This window comes from Centropristis striata, chromosome 19 (assembly GCF_030273125.1).
Source record: "Centropristis striata isolate RG_2023a ecotype Rhode Island chromosome 19, C.striata_1.0, whole genome shotgun sequence".
In the NCBI taxonomy this organism is placed as follows: domain Eukaryota; kingdom Metazoa; phylum Chordata; class Actinopteri; order Perciformes; family Serranidae; genus Centropristis; species Centropristis striata.
Window position 1 is genome coordinate 2,497,492 of NC_081535.1, and position 14,968 is coordinate 2,512,459.

A 14,968-nucleotide genomic window follows, 5' to 3' on the forward strand; every position below is an offset into this window, starting at 1 on the left:
GTATCTCTTTTTTGTCATTTTATGCCTTTTTTTAGACATGTGTCTTTTTTTGGTCATTTTGTGTCTTTTTTTAGTCATTGTGTATCTTTTTTTGGTCATATTGTATCTCCTTTTGGTAATTTTGTGTCTTTTTTTGGTCATTTCGTGTCTTTTTTTGGTTATTTTGTTTCTCATTTTGGTCATTTTGTGTCTTTTTTGGTCACTTTGTATCTCTTTTTTGTCATTTTGTGCCTTTTTTTTTTAGACATTTTGTGTCTTTTTTGGTCACTTTGTATCTGTTTTTTGTCATTTTATGCCTTTTTTTAGACATGTGTCTTTTTTTGGTCATTTTGTGTCTTTTTTTAGTCATTGTGTATCTTTTTTTGGTCATATTGTGTCTCCTTTTGGTAATTTTGTGTCTTTTTTTGGTCATTTTGTGTCTCTTTTTGGTCCTCAGGATGCACAAATATTCACATACAGTCGGAGGAAATGGAACATTAGTGCTACATGAGAAAAACTATGTGGTTTTTGCCTTAAATTGCATGTTTCATTCATTTCATTCAGATAGCATGACATCAGAGGTCACATGACCGCTTTGAAAATGGCCAAAACAGCAGAACTTTGCAGTGTTTTTTCATTAACTTCCCAACATGCTTGGGATAACAGTCCACTGGATCTGGTGAATATTGCTCCTCCAGTTGTTCCTCAGTGAAAAATACCCCAGTAGAAAACAATAAGGATCAATATTTGAATGCAGGAGGTTTAATTCTCCAGGAGAGCCACCAGCTCTGCTCTCACTCTGTCTCTGTCAACTGGTTTATGCTCATTTAAATGAAAAATGTGTTTGTGTTTATCCAACCAGCACGGCTTCTGATTGGCTCAACAGTGACACACAGAGGGCCTTTAGTTGGTCCTGCTTTATTAGATCAATTCACTTCATTGTGTCAGGTTTGTGCTACTATATTAAATGATCCTAAATTATAGGGTTAAATCCAAGGCTCTTCGTCTCATACCATCCCTCTCAATCTTCATAAAGAGGCTGAAGACTCAGCTGTTTACTACACGCATCATCAACACAGAGCACATACACAAAAACAAAAACAAAAAACCTGCACTTGCGTCCCAAAAACACTTAGGTCCTAACAGGACTCAATGTAATATATATTTTGTAGTGTGCATTTCAATGCATTTTTAATGCAATCTTTTGTGTTTAATGTTTTTTGTGTGTTTTTATGTGTTTTGTCATTTCTTTGTGTTTTTTGTTATTTTTTGTGTGTTTTTTGCAATTTTTTGTAACGTTTTTGTGTTTTTATGTGTCATTTTATGTGTTTTTTGTAAAAAAAAAAAAAAAATAATAATAATAATAATAAAAAAAAGAAAGAAACATTTGTGTGTTTTCTGTGTGGTTTAGTGTGTTTTTCTGTGTGTTTTTTGTAATTTAATTGTGTTTGTCTGTGTGTTTTTTGTATTTTTTTTTTTGTGTGTTTCTGTGTTCATAATGTTGATCCAGTGAGTCAAAATGAAAAAATAATAATCAGGTCATATAGGTGAGGTTGTACTGAAAACAATGATACCAACTTGGCACAGTGAACACTTTTTAAGTGGTTTATATTATATTCAGAATGAACAGGAGTCCAAAACCAACAGAACAGCCCCAGACTTCAGGGTTAACCTGCAGGTTTACAGCTTTTAGAGGTTTTATCTGGTAATATTTGGTAACATCTGGTAATATCTGGAGATATTTGGTGTAAATGTTTCTGTCTCTTACCCACGTGGCCTCGTCGTGCCGTTTACCGTCTCGTGCTTCCTAAACATGTGACGTAGGCCGCCTGTCCTCGCGGCTCCGTCCAGGTGGAACACGGCGTCATACTGCTGCTGTGAGTCCGGCTTACAGGCGCTCCATGACGGCTCCAGCGGGGCTCCAGGGCCGGTGTCCGCAGGCCCCGGGTCCTCCTCCTCCTCCTCCTCCTCTACCCGCCGCTGCTGCTTACCGGGACCGGGACCGGGACGGCCCCCCTTGTCAGGTGCCACAGCCCAGGTGTCCTCGTACTCCGCCCCCAGGGTGAGCATCCTCCAGGAGCCCAGGGTGGCTGCTCGGACCGCTGGAGGTCCACACAGATCAATACAGGATCAATACATCAGAATATGATGAAATATTCTGGCTCATTTTGAGTTCTGGTGATGCAATAACACACGTCATTGTCTTGAGTTGTTTGTGTGTGTTTTTTTTTTTATTTAGTTACTTACTTACTTACTTACTTACTTACTTATTTACTTATTTACTTACTTACTTACTTACTTACTTACTTATTTACTTATTTACTTACTTACTTACTTACTTACTTACTTACTTATTTACTTATTTACTTACTTACTTACTTACTTATTTACTTACTTACTTACTTACTTACTTATTTACTTATTTACTTACTTACTTACATACTTACTTACTTATTTACTTACTTACTTACTTACTTACTTATTTACTTACTTACTTACTTACTTATTTACTTATTTACTTACTTACTTACTTACTTACTTATTTACTTACTTACTTACTTACTTACTTACTTACTTATTTACTTATTTACTTACTTACTTATTTACTTACTTACTTACATACTTACTTACTTATTTACTTACTTACTTACTTACTTACTTACTTATTTACTTACTTACTTACTTACTTACTTACTTACTTACTTACTTACTTATTTACTTATTTACTTACTTACTTATTTACTTACTTACTTACATACTTACTTACTTATTTACTTACTTACTTACTTACTTATTTACTTACTTACTTACTTATTTACTTATTTACTTACTTACTTACTTACTTACTTATTTACTTACTTACTTACTTACTTACTTACTTACTTATTTACTTATTTACTTACTTACTTATTTACTTACTTACTTACATACTTACTTACTTATTTACTTACTTACTTACTTACTTACTTATTTACTTACTTACTTACTTACTTATTTACTTACTTACTTATTTACTTACTTACTTACTTACTTACTTACTTACTTACTTACTTACTTATTTACTCTTGCCTTTATGATTATTTGTATTCATTTTGGCACAATTTCTTATTTGCCTATTTGTACTTTTCTACTTGGAAAAAACGCAATAAATATATTGTACAAAAAAAAAACTACAAAGGAAAAAATACAGTGTGCAAAATATGTAAACTCAATGACACTTGATAAATAAAATATTATTGCATTGTCGGTTATTATTAAGAATGACCAAAAAAGACACAAAATTAAATTTAAATTAAAAAAAATTAAAAGACACAATGTTAAATGTCTAGATATCAGCTGTGAAACTAAACTCTTATCAGCTATTTTTGTTGTTATCATTATATTTGTACTAACAAATGAACCTTTAGTTGAACCAGACATTAAAATGAACAAGAAACTGAAGAAAACAAGGTGGTCTAATCATGTTTTCCATGACTGTATTTTTTGTCATTTTGTGTCTTTTTGTCATTGTTGCATCTATTTTTTGGTAAATTTTATATCTATTTTGATCATTTTGTGGTTTTTTTTTGGTCATTTTTACATCTGTAGTCATGGAAACATTCTTGATAATAACCAACATCATGATCAATAAAACCATGTTAAATGTCTAGATATCAGCTCTTAAATGAAAGTCTTATCAGCTATTTTGTTGTTATCATTATATTTGTCCAAACAAATTAACCTTTAGTTATACCAGACATTAAAATGAACAAGAAGTTAAAGAAAACAATGGTCTAATAATTTTTTCCATGACTTAATTTTTTGGGTCATTTTGTGTCTTTTGGTTATTTTGTGTCATTTTTTGGTCATTTTACATCTATTTTTGGTCAATTTGTTTCTATTTCGATAATATTGTCTCATTTTTGCATCTATTTTTGGTCATTTTGTGCCTTTTTTTTAGTCATTTTTACATCTGTAGTCATGGAAACATTCTTGATAATAACCAAAATCATCATCAATAAAACCATGTTAAATGTCTAGATATCAGCTCATAAATTAAACTCTTATCAGCTATTTTGTTGTTATCATTATATTTGTCCAAACAAATGTACCTTTAGTTGTACCAGGCATTAAAATGAACAAGAAACTGAAGAAAACAAGGGTCTTGTAATTTTTTCCATGACTTTATTTTTCGTCATTTTGTGTCTTTTTGTCATTTTTGCATCTATTTTTTGGTGATTTTGTGTCCTTTTTTGGTAATTTTTACATCTTTAGTCATTGAACCATTCTTGATAATAATCCCAGTCATCATCAATAAAACCATGTTAAATGTCTAGATATCAGCTGTGAAACTAAACTCTTATCAGCTATTTTTGTTGTTATCATTATATTTGTACAAACAAATGAACCTTTAGTTGAACCAGACATTAAAATTAACAAGAAACTGAAGTATTCAATTGTCTAATATTTTTTTATGACTTTATTTTTGGTCATTTTGTGTCTTTTGTTATTTTTACACCTATTTTTGTTCAATTTGTTTCTATTTCGATAATTGTTTATTGAAAATCAAATGTATTGGTCATTTTTACACCAATTTTTGGTCAATTTTCTGTCTATTTTGATCATTATGTGTCCTTTTTTTTGTCATTTTTACATCTGTAGTCATGGAAACATTCTTGATAATAACCAAAATCACGATCAATAAAACCATGTTTTTGTTGTTATCATTATATTTTCCCAAACAAATGAACCTTCACTTTTACCAGACATTAAAATGAACAATAAAGTGAAGAAAACAAAGGTCTAAAAATATTTTCCCATGACTTTATGTTTCTGTTTTTCTCTCCTGTCAATCATCTGGTGACCCCTGACCCCCTGATGGTTATTAATACAATAAAGAAATGTTTTTAGGAGTCAGAATGACGTACCATAGACCACGGTAGAGCGTCTCTCGGCCCAGCGGGAGTAGTAAGGCAGGTTCCTCCTCATGATGCTCTCCGGTGGAGTAAAGCAGCTGTTGTTACCCTCCGGTTCATATATTCTGCCTGTATCTGTGTGACACCGGGGCGCCAAACTCCAAAAGAAAAACTTTCTCCTGCCTCCTTGGAATGCGGAAAGGCTGCAGCTTCCTGTGCTGCCAGTCAGGAACTCGTTATCAGACATCGTCTTCACGGCTGCAGGAGAAATGTCTCTGATTCAATTATCGGCTCTGTTTTCGCCGTCCGCCCTCCTAACCAGGAAGGGAGCAATCATCGGCCCGTTTATGAGGCCTAAAAGGCCTGCAGATGTTACCGTTACTCACTTCCTGTTTGGGTTTTTTTTTTCACATTTTGGATCCAAATCTACTCTGTTTGTTACTATAACAGCTGATTGGATTCCTGTTTTTTTTTTTGTCTCAAAAAGACAAAAAAAAGACACAAAATGACTAAAAAAAAGACACAAAATGACCAAAAAAAGACACAAAATGACTAAAAAAAGACACAAAATGACTAAAAAAAGACACAAAATGACTAAAAAAAGACACAAAATGACAAAAAAAAGGCTGAAATTACCCAAAAAAGACACAAAATGACTAATAAAAGACCCAAAAAGACACAAAATGACTAAAAAAACACACACAATGACTAAAAAAAAGACACACAATGACTAAAAACAGACTAAAAAGACACAAAATGACTAAAAAAAGACAAAAATTACCCAAAAAAGACACAAAATGACTAAAAAAATAACAAAAATTACCAAAAATAGACACACAATGACCAAAAAAAGAAACAAAAAAGACACAAAAAGACACAAATGACCAAAAAAGACACAAAATGACTTACAAAGACATGAAAAGACATAAAAAGGATTCGAAGATAGACAATAGCCCTATAAGACTCGACAGAGTTAACCACATATGATGTTTCTGAGGCCTTAAAGGCCTGCAGATGTTACCATTACTCACTTCCTGTTTGGGTTTTTTTTTCACATTTTGGATCCAGATCTACTCTGTTTGTTACTATAACAGCTGATTGGATTCCTGTTTTTTTTTGTTTAAAAAAGACCAAAAAAAGACACAAAATGACTAAAAAAAAGGCAAATATTACCCAAAAAAGACACAAAATGACTTGAAGAGAAAGACACGAAATGACTAAAAAAAAGGCAAAAATTACCCAAAAAAGACACAAAATGACTAAAAAAAGACACAAAATGACCAAAAAAAGACACAAAATGACCAAAAAAAGACACAAACAGACCAAAAAAGACACAAAATGACTTGAAGAGAAAGACACAAAATGACTTTTAAAAATGACTTGAAGAGAAAGACACAAAATGACTAAAAAAAGGCAAAAATTACCCAAAAAAGACACAAAATGGCAAAAAAAACACAAAAAGACACAAAATGACTAAAAAAAGACACAAAATGGCAAAAAAAAAGACACAAACAGACCAAAAAAGACACAAAATGACTTGAAGAGAAAGACACAAAATTACTTTTAAAAATGACTTGAAGAGAAAGACACAAAATGACTAAAAAAAGGCAAAAATTACCCAAAAAAGACACAAAATGGCAAAAAAAAACCCCACAAAAAGACACAAAATGACTAAAAAAAGACACAAAATGGCAAAAAAAAAAAGACACAAAATGATCAAAACAAGACACAAAATGACAACAAAAAAAAAGACAAAATGACTAAAAAAAGACACACACTTGATTTAAACTGAGGCTAAACTAACAACAATGCCTATATTTCAGATATGAAATATGATATTGATAAAGCTGGTGTCTGAACACACAGAAGAGGTGGAGGGAGACAGTGAATCAGAGGGATTAAACATTGTTTTCTGAATGCTTCACAGATTTATTTCAATGTTGTTTCCATGTGATGACACAACAGAGAAGTCAGATGCAGAACCTCATTACTTGGTACATGCAGTAAATCACAGTGTAGCCAATAAGGAGTCAGACAGCAGCTGAAGGATCCTCACAGTGTGAAGAGGAGGGAGCCACTGAAGGTGTTGAAGTTGTTGTAATTGTCATGGAGAGAATGGAATGGTGGGAGAACGAGGTGGATTTCATCTCCTGCCATCAGCTCCAAGACAACAGAGTTAGTCATGAATTCAAGACCTTCCTCTTCCTTCATCTCCTGATTCCACATGATCATCTGGTTGTTCTTGTACACCCGTACACCCATCCAACCTGTTTGGTAACCACTCATAGAGAACAGGAAGTAGTAGACCCCTCTGACTGGAGCTGTGAAGAAACCTACAGAGCAGAAAATGAAAAACTGTAACAAATGTAGATTTACATGAGTAAACATGTTGATGTGAGCTGCAGTAAATTACCTGTAGATGGATTGTAAGCATCGCCGATGTTGGTGAAGACTTTACTGTATTTCAGTGTGGTTTCTGTGTTGAATGGTCCAACATGTCCTGAATCAGTCAGAGCTGTGTAAAAGGCCACCTTCCTCTCTGTTAACAGGAAAAAGTCAGTGTAAGTCATTATATATGTAGTGTGTGTGTGTGTGTGTGTGTGTGTGTCTCAGTCTGGTCTGCAGGTCTGGAGTTCAACTCATTATTTACAGCAGTTTGACCCTCATTTACCTGATAAAGTAACACTAATGAATGTACCTGAAACCTCTGTGAATGACCCAAAGGAGAGATTTAAACCATACTAGAGAATACTATATGCTAGATGCTGAATAGCTGAATAGCTACGCTGTCATGATGGTGGGAATGTATCAGAAGAAGTTAAAGGAGGAATAGTTAGAAAAGTGGGATTGGATGGAATTATTATTGATGTAATGAAAAGCTGAATAATACTGATATTCAAAATGTGAACTTTCAAGTTAATCGAAGAGTTGACACTGCACTGACATGGTGGCTTGAAAGGGTAAGATAATGTTAAAGTAGGAGGGAACGTGCTGAGTCATGGTTGAGGAGAACTGGTGAAGAAACATAATAATAGTATGTAGAGACAGAGGTCTCCAAAACAGTTTGGGAGCAATGCATCAGTCAGAAACAGAGAAAAATGATGGAGATCTAGGAATGTTTGGTTATACTAATAATACAGAATGAATACTTTAAAAACAAACAAAATATTGCTCTCTATAGACATTGTATTGACAGAAGGAGCCTCCTCGACAATTTAATCTGCTAGCAAAACAATCTGAAAAGATGGTGGTCATGTTTGTCAGTGAAATACCTGCATTCTCCGTTTCTAGGTCACTTGTTTTACTCTCGGTGGCAGTGAGTCGAGTTTCCAGAGACATCAGGTCTGCAGCTTGGACTGAAAAACAGAAAAGGTTTTATTGTGATTGGTTACAACAACCTGCAATGAAGTGAATTACAGAGCAGAGCTCTAATGGGCCGCAGGTTTTCGAATCCTCAATTCATTTTTCACTAATGCTTTACAGGCCACTGTGTTTGTGTGTGTGTGTGTGTGTGTGTGTGTGTGTGTGTGTGTGTGTGTGTGTGTGTGTGTGTCCAATCACTGTTGTGCCTCCACTCACGCTCTCACTCTATAAGCTGCTTTGGGTTTCTTATTTTGAAAGGTCGCTTGTAAATAATGGTAGTTGCTAGTTAAATTTTTTTAAACTCTTTCCAATTTAATGCCGTGAAGAGAGACCAGCTAAATCGTGTATCAATTATTTGATTTGTTTAACTGCAATGTTATTGATACAAGCAAGCAGGCTAGCGCTAGCGGGCTAACGTTAGTGGGCTAGTGGGCTAGGGTTAGCGGGCTAGAGTTAGCGGGCTAGCTTTAGCTTAAGTCAAAGTCCAACATTAACTTCTCATGTTTAGTGTCAATTAGAATGTAATCTCCGTCCATAGCATCAAAGTTAGCAGCACAGAGCCACCAGCTTTGGATAAAAGCGCTATAGAAGTGCCCCCCATTTACCATTTACCATTTAGATGTGTTGTACATGTCGTGTTTGGATGCTAATGTTGACTCAGAGCCAGGAGCAACATCTGGAAAGAGACGATGTAGTCTGTTGTTGTTGTTATTGTACCAACAAAGAGACATAAACAGACGTAAACAGTGACGTGATGACGTGGCTCTCTGTGAAGAAGCGTTATGTTATTCAGTGCACCCATCATACTGGAATTTGTTTACTGCCATATGCAGTTTTTGCTGACAAGCAAAATAAAGAGATTATTTTAGAGGAAAAAAAGTTGTTCTCTTTGCGCACAAAACATAGAAACCAAACCGAAACCGTGGCCAAAAAAACGAGATACAGATTGTACCGTGAGTTACCAGTACCACTGCTCCCCTACTGTTTATATACAAAACAAATTATTTACAGCTGTTTGACTGTACCCTGTTTTGTCTAAAAGTGCTGAGTCATGGTTAAGTAGAACCGGTGATATAGTTTGAGAGCAATGCATCAATCAGGAACAGAGAAACAATGATGGAGATCTACTGATAAGATGTGGTGAGCAATGAAAGTCATGAGTCATGTTTGGCTATACTGTTGCTACAGAGTGAATACTTTAAAAAGACCCCAGAAAACAAACAAACCATAGCTCTCTATGGACTCTGTATTGACAGAAGGAGCCTCCTAGACAATTTCATGCACTAGCAAAAAACAGAAAAGATGGTGGTCATGTTTGTCAGTGAAATACCTGCATTGTCTGTTTCTAGGTCACTTGTTTTGCTCTCGGTGGCAGTCAGTCGAGTTTCCAAAGACATCAGGTTTGCAGCTTGGACTGAAAAACAGAAGAAGTTTGATTTGTTGTTCATATTTATTGTAATTTCATGACTGCACTGACACACTTCATCACCTGTATTTTCTCTCTCCAGCGTCTCGATCTTGGACCTGCTGATGAGAAGTTCACTCTCACTGCTGCTCAGTCTGGTCTGCAAGTCTGGAGTTGATGCAATGACAGTGAATTACAGAGCAGAGCATGCTGTTAACATGCACAACACATTATTTACGGTTGTTTGACCCTCATTTTATCTGTTAAAGCAACACTCATAAATGTACTTGAAACCTCTGTAAATGACCCAAAGGAGAGATTAACAATACTAGAGAATGCTAGATGCTGAATTGCTGAAAAGCTACGCTGTCATGATGGTGGGAATGTGTCAGAAAAATGGGACCGGGTGGAATTAATAATAATATATGAAAAGTTAAATAATACTGATAATTTATTCAAAAATGTGGAATAATTCAAGTTAATCAAAGAGTTGACACTGCACTGGCATGGTGGCTTAAAGGGTAAGATAATGTTAAAGTAGAAGGAAAAGAGAACTGGTGATAAAACACAATAGTAGTAGATAAAAAATTATGGAGATCTAGCAATGTTTAGTTATACTAATAACACATAATGAATACTTTATAAAGACTACAAAAAACAAACAAACCATAGCTCTCTATGAACTTTATATTGACAGAAGGAGCCTCCTTGACACTTTCATCCGCTAGCAAAATTCGGAAAGATGGTGGTCATGTTTGTCAGTGAAATACCTGCATTCTCCGTTTCTAAGTCACTGGTTCTGTTCATGGTGGCAGTCAGTCGAGTTTCCAAAGACATCAGGTCTGCAGCTTGGACTGAAAAACAGAAGAAGTTTGATTGTGATTGGTTACAAGATCCTGCAATGAAGTGAATTACAGAGCAGAGCACGCTGTTTACTAGGGACACAACGGTACGCCGTAAAATACCGCTCTGCACAAAACAATACGCCCTAATGGACCTCAGGTTTTTGATTTCCCAATTCATTTTTCACAAATGCTTTACAGGCCACTGTGTGTGTGTGTGTGTGTGTGTGTTTTTAACTGCAATGTTATTGATACAAGCAAGCAGGCTAGCGCTAGCAGGCTAACTTTAGCTGGCTAGCGCTAGAGTTAGGGGGCTAGCCTTAGCTTACGTCAAAGTCCAACATTAAGTTCTCATGTTCAGTGTCAATAAGAATGTAATCTCTGCCCATAGCATCAAGGTGAGCAGCACAGATGTGTTGTACATGTCATGTTTGGATGCTAATGTTGGCCCAGAGCCAGGAGCAACATCTGTAAAGAGACGATGATGCTGTTGTTGTTGTTGTTATTGTTCCGACCAAGAGACATAAACAGGCGTAAACGGTGACGTGATGACGTGGCTCTCTGTGAAGAAGCGTTATGTTATTCAGTACACCAGTCATACTGTAATTTGTTTACTGCGATATGCAGTTTTTGTTGACAAGCAAAATAAAGAGATAATTTTGGAAGAAATAAATTGTTCTCTTCGCGCACAAAACATAGAAACCAAACCGAAACCGTGGCCAAAAACAAGGTGCGGATCGTACTGTGAGTTATCTGTACCACTGCTCCCCTACTGTTCACATGCACAACACATTATTTACAGCTGTTTGACTGTATCCTGTTTTGTCTAAAAGTGCTGAGTCGTGGTTAAGTAGAACTGGTGATATAGTTTGAGAGCAATGCATCAATCAGAAACAGAGAAACGATGATGAGATCTATTGATAAGGTGTGGTGAGCAATGAAAGTGATGAGTCATGTTTGGCTATACTGTTGCTACAGAGTGAATACTTTAAAAAAGACCCCAGAAAACAAACAAACCATAGCCCTCTGTGGACTCTGTATTGACAGAAGGAGCCTCCTCAACAATTTCATCCACTAACAAAAAAAAGAAAAGATGGTGGTCATGTTTGTCAGTGAAATACCTGCATTCTCTGTTTCTAGGTCACTTGTTCTGTTCACGGTGGCAGTCAGTCGAGTTTCCAAAGACATCAGGTCTGCAGCTTGGACTGAAAAAAAAAGAAGTTTGATTTGTTGTTCATATTTAGTGTAAGTTCATGAGTGCACTGACACACTTCATCACCTGAATGTTCTCTCTCCAGCGTCTCGATCTTGGACTTGCTGATGAGAAGTTCACTCTCACTGCTGCTCAGTCTGGTCTGCAAGTCTGGAGTTGATGCAATGACAGTGAATTACAGAGCAGAGCATGCTGTTGACATGCACAACACATTATTTACAGTTGTTTGACCCTCATTTTATCTGTTAAAGCAACACTCGTAAATGAAACCTCTGTAAATGACCCAAAGGAGAGATTAAACAATACCAGAGAATGCTAGATGCTGAAATGCTGAAATGCTGAAATGCTGAAATGCTGAAATGCTGAAAAGCAGAAAAGCAGAAAAGCGACGCTGTCATGATGGTGGGAATGTGTCAGAAGAAGTTAAAGTAGGAATAGTTTCTCTACGAACTTTATATTGACAGAAGGAGCCTCTTCGACAATTTCATTCGCTAGCAAAATTGGAAAAAATGGTGGTTATGTTTGTCAGTGAAATACCTGTATTCTCTGTTTCTAGGTCACTGGTTCTGTTCACGGTGGCAGTCAGTCGATTTTCCAAAGATATCAGGTCTGCAGCTTGGACTGAAAAACAGAAGAAGTTTGATTGTGATTGGTTCCAAGATCCTGCAATGAAGTGAATTACAGAGCAGAGCACGCTGTTTACTAGGGATGCAACGGTACGCCGTAAAATACCGTTCTGCACAAAACAATACACCCTAATGGACCACAGGTTTTCGGTTTCTCAATTCATTTTTCACTAATGCTTTTCAGGCCACTGTGTGTGTGTGTGTGTGTGTGTGTGTGTGTGCATGTTTTTTTTATTCAGTGCACCAGTCATACTGGAATTTGTTTACTGCAATATGCAGTTTTTGCTGACAACAAAATAAAGAGATAATTTTGGGTGGAAAAAAGTTGTTCTCTCTGTGCACAAAACATAGAAACTCAACTGAAACCGTGGCCAGAAAACCGAGGTGCGGGTCGTACCGTGAGTTACTTGTACTACTGCTCCCCTACTGTTTATATGAACAACACATTATTTACAGCTGTTTTACCGTACCCTGTTTTGTCTAAAAGTGCTGAGTCCTGGTTAAGTAGAAAAGGTGATAAAGTTTGAGAGCAATACATCAATCAGGAACAGAGAAACAATGATGGAGATCTATTGTTAAGGTGTGGTGAGCAATGAGAGTCATGAGTCATGTTTGGCTATACTGTTGCGACAGAGTGAATACTTTAAAAAGACCCCAGAAAACAAACAAACCATTGCTCTCTATGGACTCTATATTGAAAGGAGGGGCCTCCTCAACAATCTCATCCACTAGCAAAAAACGGAAAATATGTTTGTCATGTTTGTCAGTGAAATACCTGCATTCTCTGTTTCTAGGTCACTTGTTCTGTTCACGGTGGCAGTCAGTTGAGTTCCCAAAGACATCAGGTCTGCAGCTTGGACTGAAATAAAAAGAAGTAGTTTGATTTGTTGTTCATATTTATTGTAAGTTCATGAGTGCACTGACATACTTCATCACCTGTATTTTTTCTCTCCAGCATCTCGATCTTGGACTTGCTGATGAGAAGTTCACTCTCACTGCTGCTTAGTCGGGTCTGCAAGTCTGGAGTTGATGCAATGACAGTGAATTACAGAGCAGAGCATGCTGTTAACATGAACAACACATTATTTACAGTTGTTTGACCCTCATTTTATCTGTTAAAGCAACACTCATAAATGTACCTGAAAACTCTGTAAATGACCCAAAGGAGAGATTAACAATACTAGAGAATGCTAGATGCTGAACAGCTGAATAGCTACGCTGTCATGATGGTGGGAATGTGTCAGAAGAAGTTAACGTAGGAGTAGTTAGAAAAGTGGGACTTGGTGGAATTAATAATAATATATGAAAAGTTAAATAATCCTGATAATTTATTCAAAAATGTGGAATACTTCAAGTTAATCAAAGAGTTGAAACTGCACTGACATGGTGGCTCAAGGGGTAAGATAATGTTAAAGTAGAAGGAAAAGAGAACTGGTGATAAAACACAATAGTAGTATGTAGAAACAGAGGTCACCAAAACAGATTGGGAGCAATGCATCAATCAGATATAGAGAAAAAATTATGGAGATCTAGCAATGTTTGGTTATACTAATAACACATAATGAATACTTTATAAAGACTACAAAAAAACAAACAAACCATAGCTCTCTATGAACTAAATATTGACAGAAGGAGCCTCTTCGACAATTTCATCCGCCAGCAAAATCAGAAAAGATGGTGGTCATGTTTGTCAGTGAAATACCTGCATTCTCCGTTTCTAGGTCACTTGTTCTGTTCATGGTGGCAGTCAATCGAGTTTCCAGAGACATCAGGTCTGCAGCCTGGACTGAAAAAGAGAAAAGGTTTGATTGTGATTGGTTACAAGATCCTTCAATTCAGTGAATTACAGAGCAGAGCATGCTGTTTACTAGGGATGCAACGGTACGCCGTAAAATATCGTTCTGCACAAAACAATACGCCTTAAGGGACCTCAGGTTTTCGGTTTCTCAATTAATTTTTCACAAATGCTTTACAGGCCACTGTGTGTGTGTGTGTGTGTGTGTGTTTTTAACTGCAATGTTATTGATACAAGCAAGCAGGCTAGCGCTAGCAGGCTAACTTTAGTTGGCTAGCGTTAGCGGGCTAGAGTTAGCAGGCTAGAGTTAGCGGGCTAGCCTTAGCTTACGTCAAAGTCCAACATTAACTTCTCATGTTCAGTGTGAATAAGAATGTAATCTCCGTCCATAGCATCAACGTGAGCAGCACAGATGTGATGTACATGTCGTGTTTGGATGCTAATGTTGGCTCAGAGCCAGGAGCAACATCTGTAAAGAGACGATGTAGTCTGTTGTTGTTGTTATTGTTCCGACCGAGAGACATAAACAGACATAAACAGTGACGTGATGACGTGGCTCTCTGTGAAGAAGCGTTATGTTATTCAGTACACCAGTCATACTGTAATTTGTTTACTGCGATATGCAGTTTTTGCTGACAAGCTTAATAAAGGACAAAACATAGAAACCGAACTGAAACACATTATTTACTCCTGTTTGACTGTACCCTGTTTTGTCTAAAAGTGCTGTGTCATGGTTACGTAGATCTGGTGATATAGTTTGAGAGCAATGCATCAATCAGAAAAAGAGAAACAATGATGGAGGTCTATTGATAAGGTGTGGTGAGCAATGAAAGTGATGAGTCGTGTTTGG

General features: G+C 36.3%; 1 protein-coding gene across 1 annotated transcript in view; it reads right to left on the reverse strand.

Moving 5' to 3' along the window:
* The window catches only part of cacna1bb (calcium channel, voltage-dependent, N type, alpha 1B subunit, b), a 336,559-nt gene extending 331,395 nt beyond the window's left edge, over positions 1 to 5,164 (reverse strand). Inside the window, exons 1-2 of the mRNA XM_059357455.1 lie at positions 4,887 to 5,164; positions 1,748 to 2,081 (exon numbers count right to left, since the gene is read on the reverse strand). Of these exons, the coding sequence (XP_059213438.1) occupies positions 1,748 to 2,081; positions 4,887 to 5,121 (569 nt within the window). The 5' untranslated portion in view covers positions 5,122 to 5,164. The remainder of the gene's footprint in view (positions 1 to 1,747; positions 2,082 to 4,886) is intronic.
* Between the last annotated feature and the right edge of the window lie 9,804 nt (positions 5,165 to 14,968).